General features: G+C 35.7%; 1 protein-coding gene across 1 annotated transcript in view; it reads right to left on the reverse strand.

Annotated features, from left to right (window-relative positions):
• Window positions 1-440: 440 nt before the first annotated feature.
• The window catches only part of IGF1 (insulin like growth factor 1), a 46,898-nt gene continuing 25,240 nt past the window's right edge, over window positions 441-22,098 (reverse strand). Inside the window, exons 3-4 of the mRNA XM_027666538.1 lie at window positions 7,521-7,702; window positions 441-859 (exon numbers count right to left, since the gene is read on the reverse strand). Coding sequence (XP_027522339.1) covers window positions 800-859; window positions 7,521-7,702 — 242 coding nt within the window. The 3' untranslated portion in view covers window positions 441-799. The remainder of the gene's footprint in view (window positions 860-7,520; window positions 7,703-22,098) is intronic.

Here is a 22,098-nt window from a genome sequence, read left to right on the forward strand (position 1 = left end):
ATTGATATGCTAAATTTTACATACTGCATTATATGGAGGAAGAAAGAAGTTACCTATACTGTTGCAAAATAATTACCTGGAAGAATCATTACTGGTTTGAGAGCCTATGTATGCTTTAACTGCTTTAAAAAAATCTTTTGTCTCACAAATTGCAATAAATTGCATGTTTGCAAGAGAAGGAAGAAAAAAACTGTCTTAAAACAAATGCATCTATAACCCATATTCTGTTGAAATGCCACAGATGGAATTAATGGATGTTTAAAACTGTATATGTTACCTTACTGCTGCTGTTACTGGGAATGTCAAACTGTGCAAATATGAAGGGGTAGACAAACAATGTTATCAGACACTGTAAAACAAACAGCCTCTTGCTTGTATAGAAGTGCAAATAAAAAAAACACCACTTAGACAAGGCTGATGAATGACTCCAGCAGCCAATGTTCATAGGTTAATTTAGTGCAATTGGATCCGTCAAAGGCCCATAAATTTGTAGGCATTTGAGGGGCACAGGACTTTAAGAGTTTTTGTGCAGGACATTTAAAAAAGGTTAACAAACAGTAATATATCAACCACAGAAATTTTAGCTCTGGGCTGGTTAAAATGTTCTGTTCTCTAAAGACTTAATATTGGAATGTTTAGTTGCATTGTTCACTGGGAGAATGCCCATTGGTTGAGATTGCATCAAGCTTTTTAAAACAAAGGTTTTTTTAAGTCTTCCAATGTTTAACAAATAATTTATTTACAGCAAAGTATCCTGCAGATGGCACATTCATTCTTCATTCTTGTGGATGGCATGTTCTTACATTCTGTAGTTTCTGTTTCCTGTGTTCCCTCTACTTGTATTCTTCAAATGCACTTCCTGGGGATTTAGAAAGAAAAAATTATTACAGATAGGTTTCAATACTTTGTATGACCACTAAACTTATAATAGTGGGAAAACAATTACCCAGAACGCTGGAATTTTTAGACCTCCTTCTGCCAGTTCACAAGGAATAGTCTGCGGAAAACCTTCTCTTGTGTTTTAATCAGTAGTTCAATTATCTACAGGGCACTTAACAATACAGAACTTCTGTACCCTAAATTTCCAGTTCTCTTAGACATAAATGATTGCTGTCATTTTTGATCTTGGCAGAGGAAACATCTGCATACTGGAACCTGGATGCGCTTAGACATATAGTAGGTACCAAAGATCTTCTTTCACAAGGACATTTGCAAAAGCAGGATGTGTAGGGGCCGAGGAACTTGGGAGTTGTAACTGCAGGATTCATGGAGCCTCTTGGGCTTTGGTACCCAGTGTTTTCAAAATTGCTCTGCTAACTGCACATTGCATAAATGACATATTACATATGTTGGATTTTGTTGGATAAGGCCTTGAGGAGGATAAAAAGTGTGGGTTCAGTGTAGGAGCTACAGTCAAATAATTTGTATTTTCAAAACAGACAGGGTGATGTGCCGGACAAATCAAGAGAGCTTTGGAATGAATAATGCCCTCAGTTCACTGTCAGTCCAAGCACAGGCCAGTTTCCAGCAGCAGTGATGGGTGTGATGTATACATTTCAGTTTGATTTCCTTATTTGCCATGCTGGTAAATATTAGCTGGGCCCAAAGCTTCATTCATTCTGTATCAGAATAAAGGCAGAATTTTTAAGTGACTCTCTATATTTATAATCCTCACTGGAAATCAAATTCTTAGTTAACTGAAATCTGTCTGTTCTAAGAAAAACCAAAAAGAAAAAAACTATCTCTGTGAAATGTGTAGAATGTGTATGCAGCTCTACCACTGCAGTAGTTGCTATTAAAGCCCTAAAAATAAGGAAATGTAGCCTCTAAAATTTAAAAAGCGACGTTATAGATGGTGTGTCTCCAGACCTCCTGATTGGAGGCCAGAGTAGACCAGTGATGATGATCAATACGGCCAAGGCTGAGCGGGGCCGGGCACTCGGGCCCGGCCCTGGGCGCAGAAAGGAGAAGGAGTACTAGTAATTGTTAAATTAACTATACCCTTCACAAGTAAAAAAAACATTAAGCCAAGTTAAGACTTATCACTGACAAACCAAACTTGTTGACAGCAAAGTATTCATGATGAAGAAATGTGTCTTTTAGGAATCTGCCATTGTAGCCTAGATTAATCATCCAGTCTCTTTTCCTGTGAAAAGTTCAGAAGGATACTGGCTTGTCTTCATCCAGTTTTGCTAATATTGCTGTAGAATGGCTTCCTTAGCATCAAACAAATATGGAATCAGAAATGTCAACAGAATTCTGCTTATCCATACATATTAACATACTTTCTGCTTTTGGTTGCCTATTTCTGTTCCAGCTTTTCCAAAACTACCTTTGCTGTCTTTAGTTTTCCCTAAGTTGCATGTTAGTTTTCACTCTTAAGTACTCATTTGGGTCAGCCCTTCAATTTTCACTGATTTTCATGAAAATCATCATTGTAGCATTTCACAGGAGTCTGCCAATATGAAGGATCCTGCCTTATTCTGCAAATGTTCAGTTACAATGAACTAGGAAAATGGGAATTTCTTTACTCATCTGCCCAGCTTTTTTCTACACGGCAACAAAATAAAATATTCTCCTCAGTGCTGACCCTAGGTGGTCCTCTTTGAAGATAGTTTACCAGCATATAGGAAAAATTATATGTTACATTATATTTGCAAAAAGTCATACATTCTTAAGGACTGAAAACTCATGATCTATAAAATGGGCAGTGAGAGTCTTATAATGAAAGAACAGCCATTTTGCATTGCAGTGACTTTCAAAGTGTATTTAGATAGAAAATTTCCTATATTTTTCTCAATTGAAAATATAAATTTTCTCCACCACTGCTGTTGTCTGACTTTAAAATGGCTTTATCAACCAAATAAAGCAGATACTAAGATGCAGCAGTGTTTCAGTTATAGCTTTTAATGCTGACATGTAGGTAAAAAAAAAGCTGTCATGATACACAAACTAGTTTTGAAATTGAAGGAAGATGGCAGGTTACTTTTAGAACATTTTCTTCTCCAGATTCAGCATTTTGATGAATAACTACAAATAAGTGCCACTGGTGGTAGCAGCAGTAACATGCATACCAGAAAATGCTTTGACCTGCATAACACACTTTTTCATGTATGCAATGCAGAGACTCTTGGGAAAAACAAAACAGAACAAAAAAACAAAGTTGTGAATGCTTGAATCAGGTTCTCAGACCTGCATTTGTACTGGTATATCAAAGTTTGCCTCACTTCTCAAGTCTTTGAGGAAAAGGTAGTTAGAGATAAAATTACATTTGTGATACTTGTTTTATTGTCAGATCCTCTGAGCTGATAGTCAGACCCAGATGACTAAAATCACCATTTTAAGATGAGAGATGCAAAATGTGAACTTTATATAAATCAATTCATGAAAAGAGAAGTGCAGACTTCTAACCCTTCACCTACAGCATGGATCTTTGGAGAAAAGACAAAAGGATAATGACTACCTCAGTCGTGGTAATGGTCATTTTACTGAGATGGTAGGATATCAGGAAGCATGCAGCAACATTCTTATCCTATTAGGACAGACATTCAAACCTCATATTGGCATTGAAAATCCTCTTGCTTTACTGGTAATAAATGGAAAGTCTAGTGTTTGTAGTAACAGGCACGATACCTTAGCTATGAACTCTCTGGGGGCTCTTTGAAATCTTTTCGTTTCTGTGGGCAGTGTGATCAGTAATATAAAAACAGGGCTGGAAAGTAAGCAATGGGAGAAAATAATTCTCTGAAGAGTCCAAGTCCTTCTATCTGTTACACCAAAAAGTTCCCTCATTGGCTTAGTAATGTGGCATGGCTGCAAGAGAAATTAGGATTGGTGCCATTGTGCATACTTTGGCCTGTAAGTGTATCTGTGAATTGATACTCAGCCAATTACGAAAGAATCTACCAGTCTTAGAAAAATTAATGAGAAATAATGCAATACTTTTTCTGTTTTCCTAAAGGTATTTTCTTAAATGAAAAATATTAATATCTTTTCTCTTTCTCTCTTAGTCTCACTCAGTATTTATTTAAATTTTGAAGATTAGATAAAGTTGGAAAAGTATTTTTGGGAGAATCTGCTTCCTATTCATACTTTGTTGGTATATATATATATTCATGTGTATTTTTCACATGTGGGCCTAAATAAGAGTAAGGACTGAAAATCAGAGGAAGAACAAAATTATATCCAGATATGCACCTCTTTTCTCCTTTTGCTTAGGATGAAAGGGGATGGCATGGCACTGTCTTCGTGAACAAGTTCAAGTTGTGCCAGGAATGGTTTAGATTGGTTGATAGAAAAAATTTCTACACAGAAAAGGTTGTCAAGCACTGAAACAGGCTGCCTAAGGAAGTTTTGCAGGTATTTAAAGATGTGTAGATGTGGCACTTAGAGACGTGGTTTAGTGGTGGAGTTGGCAGTGCTGCGTTAATGAACTCAATGATCCTAGAGGTCTTTTCCAACCTAAATGACTGTATGATTCTCTTTTATTAATTTTTAAAATCAGCCTTATCAGTATTCACATTTATGTAGTAATTTTCAAAGTAAATGAATAAGAACTTTGTGACATGGGTTCTGTGACACTGCTTCATCTAGAAAGGTCACAGTCTTCCCTCACATATACAGTAGTGGAAATTGCTCAGTTACTTCTTTGCTAGGAGAGTTGTTTTTCAAAGTTCTACTCACTGATTTTCCAAATTGCTATTAATTGTTAGTTCACTTTTTGAGTAAACTTTTTTATCATTTTTCAGAAGAGAAAGATGAATGGAAGAAAAACTAGATGGGACCATGACATGAAACACAAGACTTCAACTTCCCTTCTTGCTCTTGTTTCGCACTTTTAAAGTCTAAATATAAACTTTGTGTAAAAATAGGTGAAACCATTGCTCTGCTTAAACCAAAACCCAAATCCTGGATTTGTCATTTAGAAAGTTATGAGGAGATGCTAAATAAAGACTATATCAGATATATGAAAGGCATAAGGAACTGATTGTCTATGAAGTCTGAGAGTAACTGCACAATATATATTCCACTTAATCCTATCTTAAATCTTACATTTAATAAGAAAATTCTAAAAAGGTCATATTATATTATCTCATACATATATTCATTTTCTATGTATAAGATATATATCTCATATATAACATAATATTAAGAGAGAAAAATATTCCAAAGCAGAAAAAAATTGCTTAACTGGAAAATAATTTGACTTTAACATAACTATTTTTAAATTAAAATCAGTGACATATCAACACTATGAACTAGCTAAATACATTCATATTGGGAGACGCTATTTAAAGAAAGTATGAACATAATTGCCTTTCTTAATGGAGGCATATACAACTGACTACAAAAAGAAAAGAGAAAGAAAAAAAATTACATGAGAATATGTACCTGACTTTTTCCTAATGGATTCTGCTTATCTTCCCTTCTCTGTATTTTCCTATTATCTATCAAAAATATGAATAATAGTTTCTCCTACTACTTCTGCATTTTTGTTTCCTCAAACTAATTTTCTCCATCCACAAATAATAATGAAAATTTCAGTTTGTTTTCCTCATCAGATTTCTGTTATTTTATTGCCAAGTTCCTATCAAGAAGCATTTATGACTTTTTTTTCTTCTGTTCAACTTTATCCTCCTTTTCACATACAGTGTCTCTAAGGGTGTTGTTTTGTTTAGTATTAATTTTTCTCTAATTTTATTTTTTTCTCCCTTTTTCTCAAAATCTCATATTTTCTGTGAGATGCACCTTGGTTCATTCAGTTTCTCAATGTTTTGCATCTCAACTTCTTTGATCTAATTCCCTCCCCTTTCTTTTCTTGTACTCCTCATTGTCCTTTTACTACCCTTTTCACCTCTTGATTCTTTCAATTTTTGATTTCCAGGATGACTTCTTCTGCAGCCAGACTTTCTCAATTACTCAGTTACATACTCTATTTTTTTTCTACTTCCAGTACCCCTCTTGAGCACCACCTCCCCTGACACCAGAGGAAGATACAAGGTCTTTTTTCTGGTCCTTCCTGTTTGCAAGAAAAGTGTTCTCCTGCTTGAGTTTTGAACTGGGAAGAGGACGGCTGCCTAAAGTATGACATCATTCCTCAGTCCTCCAAGGAAAGTGGTGTGGAGATCCATTAGAGAGCTGGCAGGTATCTTGTCTCCTTTACTTGAATGTTTTACCAATCACCTTAGCAACAAGTATGGGAAGGAGAACACAGATTACTGGCCAGGACTGTTTTCTTCTTTTCCAGCAAGCCTTAAGTTTATGTGTGCCCAGATAGGAATAAACCACAGCATTTTCTTGTCTACAGCTGAGCTGTACCTGAAGAAGTCTTTACCCATTGCCCTGTGTGCCCTTTGAGATACTAAAGGCTAAGGCTAAAGAAATGTCACACAGACACTGCTTTAAAAGTTTGAAAACTCTTGAGGAAGCAGTGAAAGGATTCCATTTTGTGAATTGACTTATGGAAAAGAATGGATGCTGGAATGATTGCAGTTGTTCTTTTCATAAAGATGATATTAAGGAAATTAATATGCAGTACAGGTTTCTTTACTTCCTGTAAAACATTAGGTTTTTATGCAGTTCCATTTCTTATAAGCAAAAATTTTCAGATAACTGCAGGAATGGGGCCAACATATGTGTAGGACAGGCAGGGTCAAGCAGCAATAAAATTAATCAATAGAGACTTAAAGCAGAAGACAAATAACATGTAAAACAGATGTTCAGAACTCAAACAGGAGAGAGGGTTGTACATGAACTCAATTGTAGCCTAGTCTGAGATGAGTTTTCTGAACTATAGGCTGTGTTGATACATAAATTTACAGTATATCTAGTATCACAGGAACAAAAATCTGGATACTCTGAACTCCACAACTATATAAAAAATATCAATTAATATTTGAAGTGCTTGGAGAACATATGTATTAATCTTTAAATACTTAAAATGAAGTATGTAATGATTGTAGTGAGTATCCATTTAATTTATTTCTGATAAATGAAAAAAAAATCCAAAATAATGAAGAAAGAAAAAAATTGTTCATTTACACCTAAGATGAATAGCAGAAGAGCTGTATTTTCCTTCTTAAGCACTCACTCTACCTCTCCCTGAAAGAGAAAGATGAGTGAAGAGATTCTGGATAGATGAGTTGTTAAACATTCAGTGTTTGATTTCTCTTTTGAAAGAAGTCTTAGGTGCTATTTCTGATTGGATGACGTGAGTACTTATCACTTGCCACCCTATAGCAGGATAAAGCCTCACAACTACTAGTTTAGCAATTCCATGTTTTATTCAGTGTTCTAAGAGATGAGATGAAACATACCATTTCCTACTCATTTCCTACTGTGGAAACTATTTTTCAAAACTCCACTAAATCTAGTAGGCAGAACACATCCATTGTCTTCTATGTTACCAGCCCTGATAGAATTTTCCTTCCCTAAAATACATAGGGTTTTCTTCATTGGTATTTTATTGGTTTGGTTGGTTTATTTGTTAGTAGTTTTGAATTTTTCCCAGCCTGGCCTACCTTTTGTGCTTTTGGCATATCAGTGTGGCGCTGAGCACGTACAGACCGTGCAGATTTAGGTGGCTTTATCGGAGCACAATACATCTCCAGCCTCCTCAGGTCACAACTCTGGAAGCAGCATTCATCCACTATTCCCTTGTGGTGTAAGCGTCTACTGCTGGATCCATACCCTGTAGGCTTACCTATTCAAAACACAAATGGAAAGTTTTTTTGTTAGAAAGAAAATGCAAAGCTCTCAGAAGCAGTCATATCATCAAGTTGCATTATTTTAACTGAATCACCAATGACCATTGTAGAGCCTGTCTGTGTGTATCTATTCTAAGAACCTGTTCTCAGATGCACCTTTTAAAGAAATTCCTGGAAACAGCCAGCTTTTATCTCTGTCTATGGGTGTTCACTATTTAAGCATTTGAGCAAATTTATGCATTCTTAGAAAATTATTATTAAAATATGTTCCTGAACTGTCTTAGCATTGAAAATGGAGAGGGAGGAATCTGAAATCTGGCATTTACAAAGGAAATTTGCCCTTTAGCTTTAGGATGAAAACTGATTGCTGAGCCAACTGAGGTAGCTGATGTGTAAAGATCATAGATCATGACTTTGTTGTAGGCAAATATTTCCTAGTAAAAAAGGCTGCACCGAGGTACTATGTGAAGCCAGAATGTGTTCCAAAGGGGAAATAAATACTGTATACAACTGCACAGGCTGTAAGATCTGCAAGCTCAAAAGCTAGTGGGAAGCAGGAAATAAGGTAACACAGTAACGGATGAAGTGCAGCAAAAATAGGAAGATGGTTGATGGAACAGATAAAAGCAGAAGATTTTATATTCCACAGATTTGTACAAGACAGGAAATGGGACTGTCATAACATGGTTTTCCTGTGTTTTGCACCAGGCATCTGTAGAAACTACTTAATTGGCAAATATTTTCCCTTTTTCACTCAGCTCCAGTAAAGGCCGCCATGTTCATCCATACAACTCTCACACACATATTTTTGTCTTTTTTTCCCCAGTGGTTTATGATTTCCTTAGTAACTGCTAATTTCTCTGCTATACTGCACAGACATTGAAGTCCCACTGTTTCCTGGGCTTGTTTGTATGCAACCCAGTTGGATGTGTACTTGCCCTGTTATGACTAACTAGAAATGAAGGAACAGTAAATTCACAAAAAGTAAGTAGCTGCTTACTTTCTGTATCTATATTAAATTCTGCTAGAATTTGATTTCACATACTAAAATTCTGAAAAGATTAAGTGTTTTGTTTTGACATTTTCAGCATTAAATGTTTCCTTTTACAGAATGATTCACATTAGTTAAGAACTGAAAAATATGGAAAAAAAAAAGGAAAGAAAATTGTATCAAGAGCCAAAAAATGAAGTAACTCAGTCAACTCTACCAATTTCTTTTCATGCCTCTTTTTTTTTTCTTTTTCCCTTCAATTTTATCACTGAGACCAAAAATCTGTTATTCACAGAGTTTGGCAGGAGTTCACATTTTAAGAATTACTCAAGCTAGATAAGGCATAAAGGCAAAAATTCAGTTTCTCTTTGGGAAATTATTGCATCAAATGCTTATACAGCAAATTCTAGGTTGACGTCCAGGTACTTGTCCTGCAGCTGTCAATTTGAAAAGATGACACTGCATTTTGCAGTACCCTGTGATTAAAACATGTACCCATTGATGAAGAACCCTTGAGGCTTTAGAACATCAGTAAATGAAAAGACCTCTAGTGGTAAATTATGTCACATTTTAGCCAGCAATACAGCTAGCTAAGAACTAACTATCCCTATGAGCTTTGTAAACTCAGACAACAGGTTTTTAAATGTCTTTTTTTTTTCTTTCCTGGGACTATAAATTAAACGAAAAGAAAAACATGCTTACTTAGTATATTACAATCCACTGAGGACCTCTATATTGTACATTGCCTGCTAAATCATTTGTTTCATAAGACTAAAGAGAAGAGCAAGCCAGGAACAAATTACAGTAATATTTCGGTTTGTTTGTGTGTGTGTTGCTTTATGTGTATCACTGAAAAGTATTATAAATATTAAGATGCAGCATTTTGGGTTTTTTTCTGAAACTATTTTCTCTCACTGACTTATAATACAAATTACAAGCTTTTTGCTAAAGATTATTTCTGAATTCTGTTAATCCAGTTGTTTTAGCCCGATACTTTTAAAATTTAGCAGTCAAGATAACGTGTGGAGTGTCATTAGTTTGCAGTATACCCAGAGCTGTGCCACATTTTGTCTTGCTCCCATCTAAAGAAAGGTAGGGCAAATTCTGTTCTTGGATACACAGGTATAACTCTTCCCAATAGATCCAGCTGAACTATAGGTACAAAGAACTGGTTAGTAAAGCTTCCCTTTCTTTTCTTATTCTGCCAATTTTTCATAAGCAGATACACCCTAAAAGCTTCGGTTCAAGTTATTTTACCCTTCAGTGTCTGAATTTACCTATTTATAAATGTGTAGGACCTTTATAATTTATAAAGTTGGTAAAGTACCTTTAATAACCTATGAAGCACTGCCTGGCTTATTTAGTAATCAGTGGCAACATTTCTCCTCACTATCATATACATAAATAGTTAATACAAATCCTAAATCCTGGAATCTTTCTGGTGCAAATCTCAGTGCACTTCAAAATCATTTTTAGTGTAGCCAGACCAAAAACATCTATGGGTTACTTTTCTTTCTAACAGAATAATAATTTTATGAAGGATTATATAATGTCTAATAGCCCTTTAAAAAACTTGTATGGTACATGTAACAACATTGGAATGTAATCACTAACACATCACTGATGTGGTCAGCTATGAACTTATAGGCTTAAATATTCATGTATCACATAGCATACTAAGTGCTTATCCTTCATAAAAAGATAACATTAGTCCTGTGAAGTTAGATTTTTTTCTCTTTAAAAAAATGTTTCCCGAGGTTTTCAAAAGACCTAAGCAATGAAATATACTTAAAATCTGTGTGATATAGAAAGTGCTATACAACAGAGAGAACAAAGTAATAGAAAAAAAATTCTTTTTCAGTAATCATGATTCTCAATCATGATTGAGAAGTGTCTGATATGCAAAGTAATTTTAAACCAATAGATTTTAAATTGCTGCTGTCCTCTTAAGTGCTGCTGCTTACAAAGGCGCTATTACAGCGAAAGGTGAGATAAAGAATTAGAAGAAGATACTACCACTTCTACAGATGTTATCATTATTTGGCCCATCTGCTTCTGGAAGGACCGCAGGATCAGATGGTCTCAGTTCATCAAATTACCAAAATATGCATTTAGATCTAGGCAAATGTTCAAGCTCCTATATAGTGTGTTGGACTAATGCACGTGTTAAACAGTGAGCACACGCCTGAGTGCTCTTCTACATAGGGACTGATGTAACTGAGCACTTAAGATAATTTCTAGACCAATTGGTATTGGTAAATAAATGGCTGGTGGTTCTTCATTTTTAATATGATTTTTGTTCCCTTTTTATTTTTTTAATAATATTGCCTACAGTATGGACTGGACTTTCTGTGTCACTATACTGCGAACCCATATAGTTCTTTCTCATCTCTCTGACATAATTTGAGTGCTGCCTTCCAACCATTATCAAAAAGTTCCTTGTATTTACTCAACCTTCAAAGTGCTGCCTGTGGACACACAACAGTCTTAGGCATTCCTTTTTGCTGACGTACACTGATTTCCTTGGAGGTTTCTTTCTTTTTTTGTCAGTTGCCAACTCAAGAGAATTTCATATCATGTAGGTCAAAGTTTACTTAATAGAATATTTGGCACTTGTTTAATCTACACTATCAAATATGTGAATGTTTCTTTCAATGTGTGACAAGCAGATACAAAGTCTAATCACACTATTCTGAAGTCCCCTGAAAGCAGGCCAAGGTACAGAATTGCAGTAGTTAAACAGCTGACTTCTGTACTAACAGTACTTCCCTTTAAATAATGCAAAGTCAGTGGAGTAATCCAGCAGGACTTGTTTACACTCGATTTCTCTGTTTCTCCCCATCCCTCCAAAATACCTTACTCCTATAGGTGGACTATAGAACTATCATATATCAAGTTATCTAGGCATTCTATGTAGAATCATAATATACTATTGTAGTATTAACATTAGAAATTACATAAGAAATAGCCCAGGATAAACACAAAGCTTAATCTACTCTTTAGGGGACTCTAGGAAGAGCTGGATATGTGTCCAGGAACTTTTATGTGATTATTCGCATTTGTTGTGCATAGTGTCTTTTTTAGCCAAGCATAGAACTCGAGAATGCCGTGCAGTCTGTAATTCAGAAATACATCATAAATCTGAAAATCAGTGACCTAACCTGCTATCAGAGTCAATCATCAGCTGTAACTGCTTTTAAAGTATTCTAAAAGGCCATTAGTTTTGCTCTAGTCTTGTAGCAAGAAACTCACAATGTTTCTGTCAAAACATCAGGGTAATATAACTCGTACAATTTTGAAACATTGATAGCAGCTTACGGTATTGGGATGTATGTGAGCATGCTATAAGGCGGTATGTTGGATGAACAGAATTCTTCTGTGACCTGAACAACAAGATTGAGTGTTTGTGGTGCTATATTATTATGCAGGAGCTGAACAAACTCATCCTGCCTGCTAGATCCAGACTGGGAGCTGTTGGTTAGAGTGTTTTTTGAGTTGCATGTGCTGTCTGCCTTATAGTGGCACAGAAGACTAGGGATGCTGAGTTTGAGATTCATCTTGCTCATCTTTGCTACCTGAAAATTAGGGATCTCTTTTAAGATAGTGAACTCAACAAGGAGGTGTGCCTACAGGGTGACTGATTTCTCTATTGAATGCTTTACTTAAAATTAAACGTATCTTTGTCCTCTGAAAGAGGCAGTCTTCTTTCACGGACTACAGATAAAGCTACTTGATCGAGTCTTAGCATGCATACACAACTCCTTCTAGTTCTTCGAAGAAAATGAATTCCATTGAAAATGATTTGTCCTAAACCACAAAATATATGCCCCAGGTGCAGTACAAAGCCTTTGTCTTTCATTCCCAATTTAACAATCAAATGTAACAACAAATTGTTCTGAAAAGCACACCAGCCAGTGTACTATTAATTATGTATCTCCATACCTCTTTAACTGTACTCTGTATGTTAGGCTACTGTTTCTGTGTATTTTTGCATTATAAATGCATGCATATGCAAAACAAGAGATTGTTGATATCACTTTTCATCTCCTTGTAATCTTAGACAAATGATTTAATGTTATATTGGTGATACTTCTTGAGAGTGCTCTGGAATTTCTAATCTGTATTTGGAAAATTATGAGTCAATGTTCAATCACCAGGAAATGCCTGGGTTTTGATACTTCTATGAACTGTTAAAACAAACAAACAAACAAACAAGAAAATAACAAATCTTGCAGAGTGTTGTAAAGCCCCTTAACAGAAATACCTCAAGGTTTAAACGCGCGAAGTAGGCAATCTGATTTTCATGTAAATAAGTTGCATGCATTTTGAAGCAACAATATTTAATATTTAGTTTCCATTATCCTTCAGTGTTTTGTTAATGCCAAAAAATAATTATGCTTAGACTGATTTTTGTTTGTATTCATCAAAATGAGCATATATTAGCATTTATAAATGCTCAATGAATGGATGCCCTAGCTCTGAAATCTAATTTAATATGCATGAGAATAGAGGATAAGCTTTATCAGTATTCACAAGTAAAATCTTTATGAAAGCATATGCATTTGTTAATATTGAGATATTGCACTAGAGCTACTGCTTTGTGGAATACTGGATTGCATTAATTACTGAGTCCAAAGCAAGAAGAAGTTTGTTCATTGCTCTGAAATCATAAGCAAGTAAGACTGGGAAAACATAGGCATTCAGTATTGATCTATAAGAGAAATCTACCAAGAATTCACAGTGTTTTGCCTGAATAAGTACAATTTCTAAGCTTCCCCTTATGAAAAAATGATAACCCTTTCATATTTCAAATGGACAGTAAAATAACTATTTCACTTCTTTAAAACCAGTGAGACAAGTGTAGCTTTATTCCAGGTATCTTAATTTGTAATTTCTTTACATTTATTTAGTCTGTCACGTAGTTGAATAAGGTATTTTTTTCCTCTAGAAATATGCTTACAGAAGCATTCTTTTTCTTCACTGTGTATTTAATTGGGAAAAAATTCTCCTCTTCCCCTAACTTATTTCCAAAATACAGCACTTCTAACAATTTCCTCTCACATATAGGTGTGCTGTACTCTGCCTTTTTTATGGAATGGCTGCTTTGGAGGTCATCAAGCACACTAAGCATGTGATAGAGTCCTTATGCTTCACACAGTAGTTCCTAAGCCATTGCAATGTGTGAAGAGAAAGACCTACAGGTTTGAGTGTTGCACTGGGATACGAAACAGGAATTTCAGAGTTTAGAACTCTTTTGAGGAAAAAAAAATTGGACAAAGAATGGGAAACAATATAATGTATTATTTTACACCAATTCAGTGCTCTAGAGGGTGAAAACCTTGCCGACCTAGCAAAATTTACAAGCCTACGTCAGATTCCAGGGCTGGAAAGTGCCTGATGCTGCCAAAAAATATATACTTTGGCAAGGGAAATGCTTTGCTGAAAGGAAATTCACTATTGCAAGAATAGCCAGGTTTATCAGGGTTTAGGACAAGATAATTAGAAGCCAGTAGGTCATTGTTACATTTGAATATTACCCCCTATATTGCATCAAGGAGGACAATGGTAATACAGGCATCTGCCCATAATGAGAATACATTCTCTCTTCTTGTATATGCTCTCATAGTAAGTAATTACTGCTTACCATTGTGTGTGGTGGGAGGAGGAGTCCTGGTAGAACCTTTCATATCCTTCTTATCCCATAGCCAATGTAAAGCTACCTTTTATTTGGATTACCAAATAAATAACAATGCAAATACCATAACTGGGTGAAGTCCTAGCATCACTGAGGTCAGTGGGAAATCTTTTAGTGCAGTCATGATTATGTCTTGATGAATCAGACGCCAGAAATTATAACCTGACCCAAGGTGTATCAAAATAAATGGAAAGCCTTACATTGAACTTAGTAGGCTTTGCAACATGCTAATAGCAAACAGACACTTGCCTTCTCTTCCAACCTTACAGTTCAGTGAGTAAAATGCCATCTTAGTGGCATCTAGAGAGATTGGAGGGAATGGATGTGGTGAGATTCCTTGAAGGAGGTAAGAAGAAAGGAGTACTGATGTACAACGTGAAGTAGAATGACTGCTATGTGGTTAATACCACTGACCATATAACAAGCGGTACTTTGCTTTCCACTGTGTGACCAGGAATTTTAGCTCTATAGTTACTCTTTCTCAGTTGTACACTGAGAAGTGAAAGCAAATAACAAATAACAAACATGGTACACTTGCTGCTGCATTTTGACACAATCGTCTGATTAAAGGCGGAAAGTGTGAATGCCTGTTATAAGTTCTGTCTAACACCTTTCCCATTACCCAGGAGTGCACATATTGACATATATTACAATTTTTATTTTTATTTATGCATCAGTAGCCCTTACAGGAGGGTAAGCAGGTGAGCGCAGGCCCCTGTCACCTACTGTAGCAGTAGATAATTTTCATTCCGTTATTAGAAACGAGTACTGGCTGCAAGACGGCTGAAAACAAGCCCAGGTGTGCCCAGGTGGACAAGAAGGCCAATGGCATCCTGGCCTGTATCAGAAGTAGCGTGGCTAGCAGGACCAGGGCAGTGACAAGTCCCTCTGTACTCTGTTTTGGTGAGGTCACATGTGGAGTACTGTGTGCAGTTTTGGGCCCCTTACTATGAGAAAAACATGTCCAGAGAGGGGTAATGGAGCTGGTGAAGAGTCCAGAGCACAAATCTGATGAGGAGCAGCTGAGAGAGCTCTTTAGTCTGGAGAAAAGGAGGTTCAGGTGACACCTCATTGCTCTCTAAAACTACCTGAAAAGACATTGTGGTGAGATGGGAGTCAGTCTCTTCTCCCAAGTAAAAAGTGACAGGAAAAGGGGAAACAGCCTCAAGTTGCGCCAAGGGAGGTTCAGGTTGGCTATTAGGAAAAATTTCTTCACTGAAAGAGTGGTTAAACATTGGACAGGCTGCCCAGGGAAGTGGTGGAATCACCACCCCTGGAAGTGTTCAAAAATATGTAAGCCCTTATGGTTTAGTGGCTGTGGTGGTATTTGGTCAAAGGTTAGACTTGATCTTGAAGGTCTTTTCCAATTGTAATGATTCTATGATTCAATAAGTGTTAAAATAGAAAAGAAAGTAGGAGAGAAAAATAAGGTAAGGCCGTAAGGGCTTAGCTCACTCCTCATAACAGTTTCATAGTTGTCTACACCCATTAACTTTAGTGGATTTACTAAAATGTGCTCTAAGCTCTGTTTAGTAAGATCTGACATCATTGCTGAGGGCTTTGTCAGCAAAAAGCATCCAACCTTGTACAAGGATGCAGCAACAGAGCATAAGGAATAAACAAGATTTGGCTTTGCACCTGTGAAGTATTGCCTGAATCCTGTTTAGACTTTCCAGTTATTGAACCTTTCTGTACAAGTCAGAATGACACTACTTTAATTACTTCAGAAATTACTTCAAGCATGGTGAGGTGACTTAATGCTTTTGGTGAAAGTTCAGCATGTAGTTGTCTTAAGGTCAACATTTTAGATCTGAAAAAATATTCCCAGAAAAAAATATTTTTGATTGTTTGTTACTTTTGCCATATTGGGATACTTTTACTTGTGAAGACTGACTTGCAAGATTCCTGATTAGAAAGGACAAATTAACCACTGCATTCAGAAAAGGAATTAAGACAGAAAGATTAAGGGACAGATTCTTTTATCTTCTCTGATGCTAAACAGTACAGTCTCCTAAATTACAAGAGGTCTTTGCAGAGAAAGATAGTACTTAATTTGAGTAATATTTATGGAATCTAACTATCAATTATTTGCACAGGAGAAGGCTGTGTCAGTGCCAGGAACTGAACCTACATCAACATAAGCACCAGGTCAATACTTTAACTATATACCTGTCTTTTCTTAATCTTATATTTGAGACAGTACAGCATGTAAAAATCTAATCTTGAAATGAACCATTCATTTGCGGTCATGATGCTCTTGTTAAATTTGTCAAAGGAGATAAAAGAAAAGTGAAACTTTCCAGTGGAGTATATAGTCATTAGGGAGTGAGGATGAGGTCATTGAGATGAGAGACAGCGACTTGTGCCTGGAAACAAAACCAGAACTAACCTAGTTAAAATAGACTGTTACGATTGATTCATCTTTCACTTACACTGGTTTTTTACCAGCTCTTGTTCCATTCTTTAGTGATTTAATATTACAATAGGAGCTAGGAGAATCAATTCTAGTGACAGGAACATAAAGAAAAATATGTCAGTGCTGAATAACAAATGAAATTACACTTGCTCTCCTTGTCCTTCCAGTTCGCCTTGTGGTTACTGAAGATATGCAGGGGGATTATAAAGGAATACTGGCATAGTGCAGGGAGAAATTAGTTCCAGTATAACACTTAAATACCAAAACTACAGTTTCTGTAGGATTCTTGAAAATGGAAGTGCTCGTAGGCAGTAGAGCTGGTTTATGAAGCAAATAGGAAGTAATCCCTTTACGGGGCTGACAATGCCCTCTACAGTCACAGTTTTTAAAAGGGAATGTGGTTTCTGAGTAGATTTTTTTTTTTTTTTGAGTTCTCACTTGCTAAGTTTCAATGGCTTTTCAGGGAAGTTCAAAGGTTTTAAAAGTTCATTTCCTTTTAAAGAGAAGTTTTTCCCAAGTAACCAGAATTGTTCCTTTCTTTTATTATTTCCTTTCCAACTTGTTTAGGCTTGATTAATGATTGAAACCTCCACATCAGTTAAAGAGGTTTTTCAGTGGCATCTTTTATTTTGCAATCTTCCAGTTCTTTTGTTTCACTTGGTTTCTTCTGTGGGTCATACAGGAACACTATAAATGTTAAAAGTGCTACGATAACATTGAAGTTAATCTGGCCTTTAAATTCCAGGTGCTCATTGGCTTTTTTTGAGGTACAACATCCACAATTATTTAACCACGGGAATCCAGTTCAGCAGAAAAGCAGGAGGATGAATAAATATCCTTGCAATGGTGTGGACTTTTTCATTTTTCTTACTTGTGTAGTAATATGTAAGCTTAATGGTGACTCTGTAAAACGTAACTGTTCAACGCACTTCGTCTGCAAAATCATTCTTCCCAATACTGGGACAATGGTTTTGCATCCATTTCATCAGTCTAAGCCTATCCCTGCTCTATGGTGGTTATTAAAAAAAAACAAAGAAAAAAAATATTATGGAAAAAAGTACTTGTCTTAAGTGTTCTTGGCCAGTGGAGGGCTTACATGGTATCACAAAAAATGAGAAAGGAGTACCAAGTAGTTTCTATGAAATACATTTCTAAAGAATCTCTTTTATTCCTGTATTGGTTATTAGAAATCACAGCCAGTTTTAGTTCTGAAGTCTTCAACACCTATCATTCAATTTTTATTCCTTTAGATGCTAATAAATCTCATAGCCTGGAGGACTTTGAAGAAATCTTTTGATCATCTGAAAGCATGGATTTTGAGTTGTGTCTTGGACATAGGCATCAGTATTAAAGCCTTTTCAAATATCTTTGTTGTGAGTCTTTAGATATTTAGTTCTGTAGTTACAAGTTGCTTAAATATTTGGAATTGAGAATCAAGTATTTAAATTAAGAGTCAAGATGTAAAAAGGAAAATTATGTTCAGACATACTCTGTTGGTACCCAAAACTTGCCTTAATAAGATAATAAATATTTTCAAATAACTATCCTTATATAGTTAATTGTAGTTAATTCTACAATTAAATCTAATATTGATACACATAAACTGAATCAAACAGGTTAGTAAACTATATTTCTGCACAAGAAAACCTAATACCAAAATCCTTGTATTTTTTCTTCTTTCCTTGTTCCGTATAATTTGGTACAACTAAAGGAGGAGGAAAATGCCCAATTAAGTCATATTCCGATATTATTGATGTGCAGTTGAAGAGTTTTTCTTTTAATAGCATATCCTAATTAATTTTTTCATTATCCACTCAAATGTTATTGAAAAAATAAAAAAAAATAATACTTGCAGCCTCCTGCACTATTAGTATTTACACACTTTCAGTGTGGACATAGATGCCAGCAGCACAATGCTTGTTTCTCTTAGGCCTTTTGTAGCAAAACTTTCCACTGAGAATGATTTTTTGGAAAAAATATCTCTTTTTGAATGAAACATTACTCTCACTAAACCTTTGGGCAAAATGTATACCAAGTGAAATTGAACTTTCTGTGGTTTGGGAAAGTTGGATTAATTTTTTTTCCCCTTGTTTTTTGTTTTACATTCCTCTGAACTCCTCTTTCCTGGCAGAAAAGGAGGTGCCAAAATAATCCAAGGAGACTGTGCAGCCTCTCCAGAAGTGAGAATTTCATCAAGTCTAATGAGAGTGATTGTTCACGTAAGATTTCCAGTCTAAGGGCCTTTACCAGGATAATGCTCTAATTTTGCAGAACTCATTTTCCGCATTTGTGAAATTTAGAAAAGTTTCAGGTCTGCATCCCGGATAAAATCCTGAATGGAAGTACAATGAAGTCACTTTCACAATTCTGCTTGTCTAAAATGGATCTGAGTTTCCACTTCTTTGTTTCTAAATGATTACCTAAACTGCATCTCTTGTGATTTGGCTTAATTATTTGCAATTTCTCGTCATCTGCCAATTGCTTATGCCTCTCATGGATTCCTTCTTGACTTTTTCTGATACTACTTCATAACTTTTCTAATGAATTTCCTAAAGTCATTTCAGCATTCTAGTTATTCTTTGTTTAGCCCTCCAGCAGTTAGACAGCAGGGCATTATATAAGTTGTTGTCAATTTAAACTTCATAATTGTGTTGACTTTCCATTCAACATCATAAAACTGCTATGCAATCAACTGTGATCACTCTAAAGATACAAAACACAAAAAAATAAACTATTGTGTATCATTTTCTCTATACAACTTCAGAACAGTATTGGTTTAGATCAGATAAATTCATCTCATTTAGAATTGGTGACAATAAAATAAACAACATCCTTGCTACTTTTTTTTCTAATCCTAGTGATACAAAGCATAAACCAAAAGTGTTTTATGCAGGAAATAGCTGCATATTATGGATCTTTGTGGGATGGAACATCTTTCTCTCTTTATCTGTGAGTCTCTCTCTACTTGCATGTAGATCTTTTGCCAGCAGCTACTCTGCAGCAAGTTCATGGCATACTACAGGTACCACAGAGGCATGTACTGCCTCTCCAATGGCTTCTTGTCTCATCAATAGTATATATTGTGTGAATATTACATGAATTACAAGCTGGTGTGAAATACATAGATTTTTTTTTTCCCCCTGCATTATACGAAATAGAGTGATGGAGCTGTTGTAATGAAGTTCTATCAGTAGCAAATAGATTTGGGCACTGGAATTTCCTGGATATGTTTATGTTATAGGGTAAACTGGCTATGTGTCTAGAAGATTTGAATGATTCCGTGATAATTGATAAAATTTACCATAATATATAAGGTTTACAAAAAGGCTTTCTGTCCTTTAAATTCATCTTATAAATTGTTCTTAAGGTCAAGGTCTACTGAAAAATTTAAGCAAAATATTTATCTGACAGGGGCTGCAGTTTATTTCTACATCATTCCCAAGTTTTTTGATTCCTTTTTCAATAACAACTGTCTTTATGGCTGGTCATACATTATGCCTGAAATCACATCATCACGTCTATAATACACACACATATTTTTTTGCTTCAGGGTTGAGATCTAGGAAGTTTTATGATTGTTGAATCTCCTGGGCAGTGCGTTCTGCTGAAGTGTCTGGAGACTGACAGCAGCATTGTTTGTAGTAATTGTTTTCCTGTGTTATTTTTATGTAAAATATGGGTAGTAGGTCCATTTCTTCTTCACACTAGAGGGCTCCTTCACACTTGGTTAGCAGTGTGGCAGCACCTACAAATCAGAGCAGCAGAAACAGTCTGCAGTGTAAGGGTTTGCCTGCATTACAGGACATAACAGGCTCACTGTGTCTTCTCTTCACAGAAATTGCTTCTGTGTATTGTAACACTTTCACCTCATGAACAGTGTCAGAGTGGCCTGTGATAATCTTCCCTCCTTATCACATAAGATGGGAAAACCAGAAACATTACGGAACGATTTCTGAACAAAGAGAGGTTAAGATATGCTCCCTCTTCAGTTTAAAGATACTCATGAGAATAATAAATGTTGTAATCAAGCCATGTTACATTCAATGTTTCTTAAAATTATGGCCACTAGGTAAGATTGTTGGAGGCTATTGAAAATAATGTCGGCTCCTCTTTCTGCTGTTGGAGTGGCTGAGTCGATTTAATTTCAGTAGTGGGACCAGTGTTTTTACAGGTTGAAGAAAATGCTTGTGCTAGCTCTCCATGTTGCAGTAGTTCTTCCTGCCAGTATTTGGATCATGGACTATAGTGGCTCAAATAACAGGCAAGAACTAGAAAATTAGAAGAAAGCTTAATTGTTGGAAGAAGGACATCACCATGTGATAACTATTCTTGACCATTTTTAGACCAGAATGACAGATCATTTTGACCTCTAGATACAGTTCTGAAATTTGAAAGATAAATTGGTAAAGAAGAAGAGCAAATCAGGAAGTAAAACACTTCTCAAATATCTGTCTTGTGCTCTCTACTTTGTCCTCTTTTTCACAATAGTAATAGCTTTCCTAATTCCATGTACAGAAATTTCTTAGTATTAATCAGAGTAGGCTTTCTAAATGTCTAGTTTACGTGAAGTATTATGGTAGAAAATAATGAAATTAACTGACAAAATAGCTGTGTGCTGTAGTTCAGTGACCTTTTAATTTTCACAAATAACTGACCCTCTTCAGTGTGAGAAACTGTATAGTAAACAGTGTCCATTCAAGTAACAATATAAGAAATTGTTCCCAAAACACTGAGTTATGTTGATATTTTAAAGTATTGCTACTGTTCTCCACAGCTTCAGCACTTAAGCTCTGCCCTGCTCTTTGTCAGCTTCATGCTTGGGAAATGTCACTGGAGTGACAGCTGGTAAAGGCAAAGAGCAGAGAGGAACCACTGAAAAATGCTTGGGACACGTTCCTGTGTTGTAGGAAGAAAAGATATCAGAAATATAGAAAACAATACATGACTTTTTAAATCCACAACATGCTCCATCCTATGTAAAAGACTGTTCAGTATTGGTTGTATTTAAACATACATGCACGACGGGCAGCATATTTGTTACAACTCTTTGCCATTCTTCAATAATGCAGCAACAAGGAAGATTATCCTTCCTCCTACTCCAGGATGACGTCATTGAACTGATAAGTAGGACTTAGGAAAGGTTTATGTTCTTAGCACTAGATTTAAAGAGTATAATACTACTTTTAATATAGTAATTTCTAGCTCTATTAATTTTCAACGTTTATCTTGCAAGATCATTAGGAAATTCAGAAATCTTTTCTCTTGTTTGAGAGAAAAAGAGCGGGGTGAT

This window comes from Corapipo altera, unplaced genomic scaffold, assembly GCF_003945725.1.
Source record: "Corapipo altera isolate COAL_440 unplaced genomic scaffold, ASM394572v1 1, whole genome shotgun sequence".
In the NCBI taxonomy this organism is placed as follows: Eukaryota; Metazoa; Chordata; class Aves; order Passeriformes; family Pipridae; genus Corapipo; species Corapipo altera.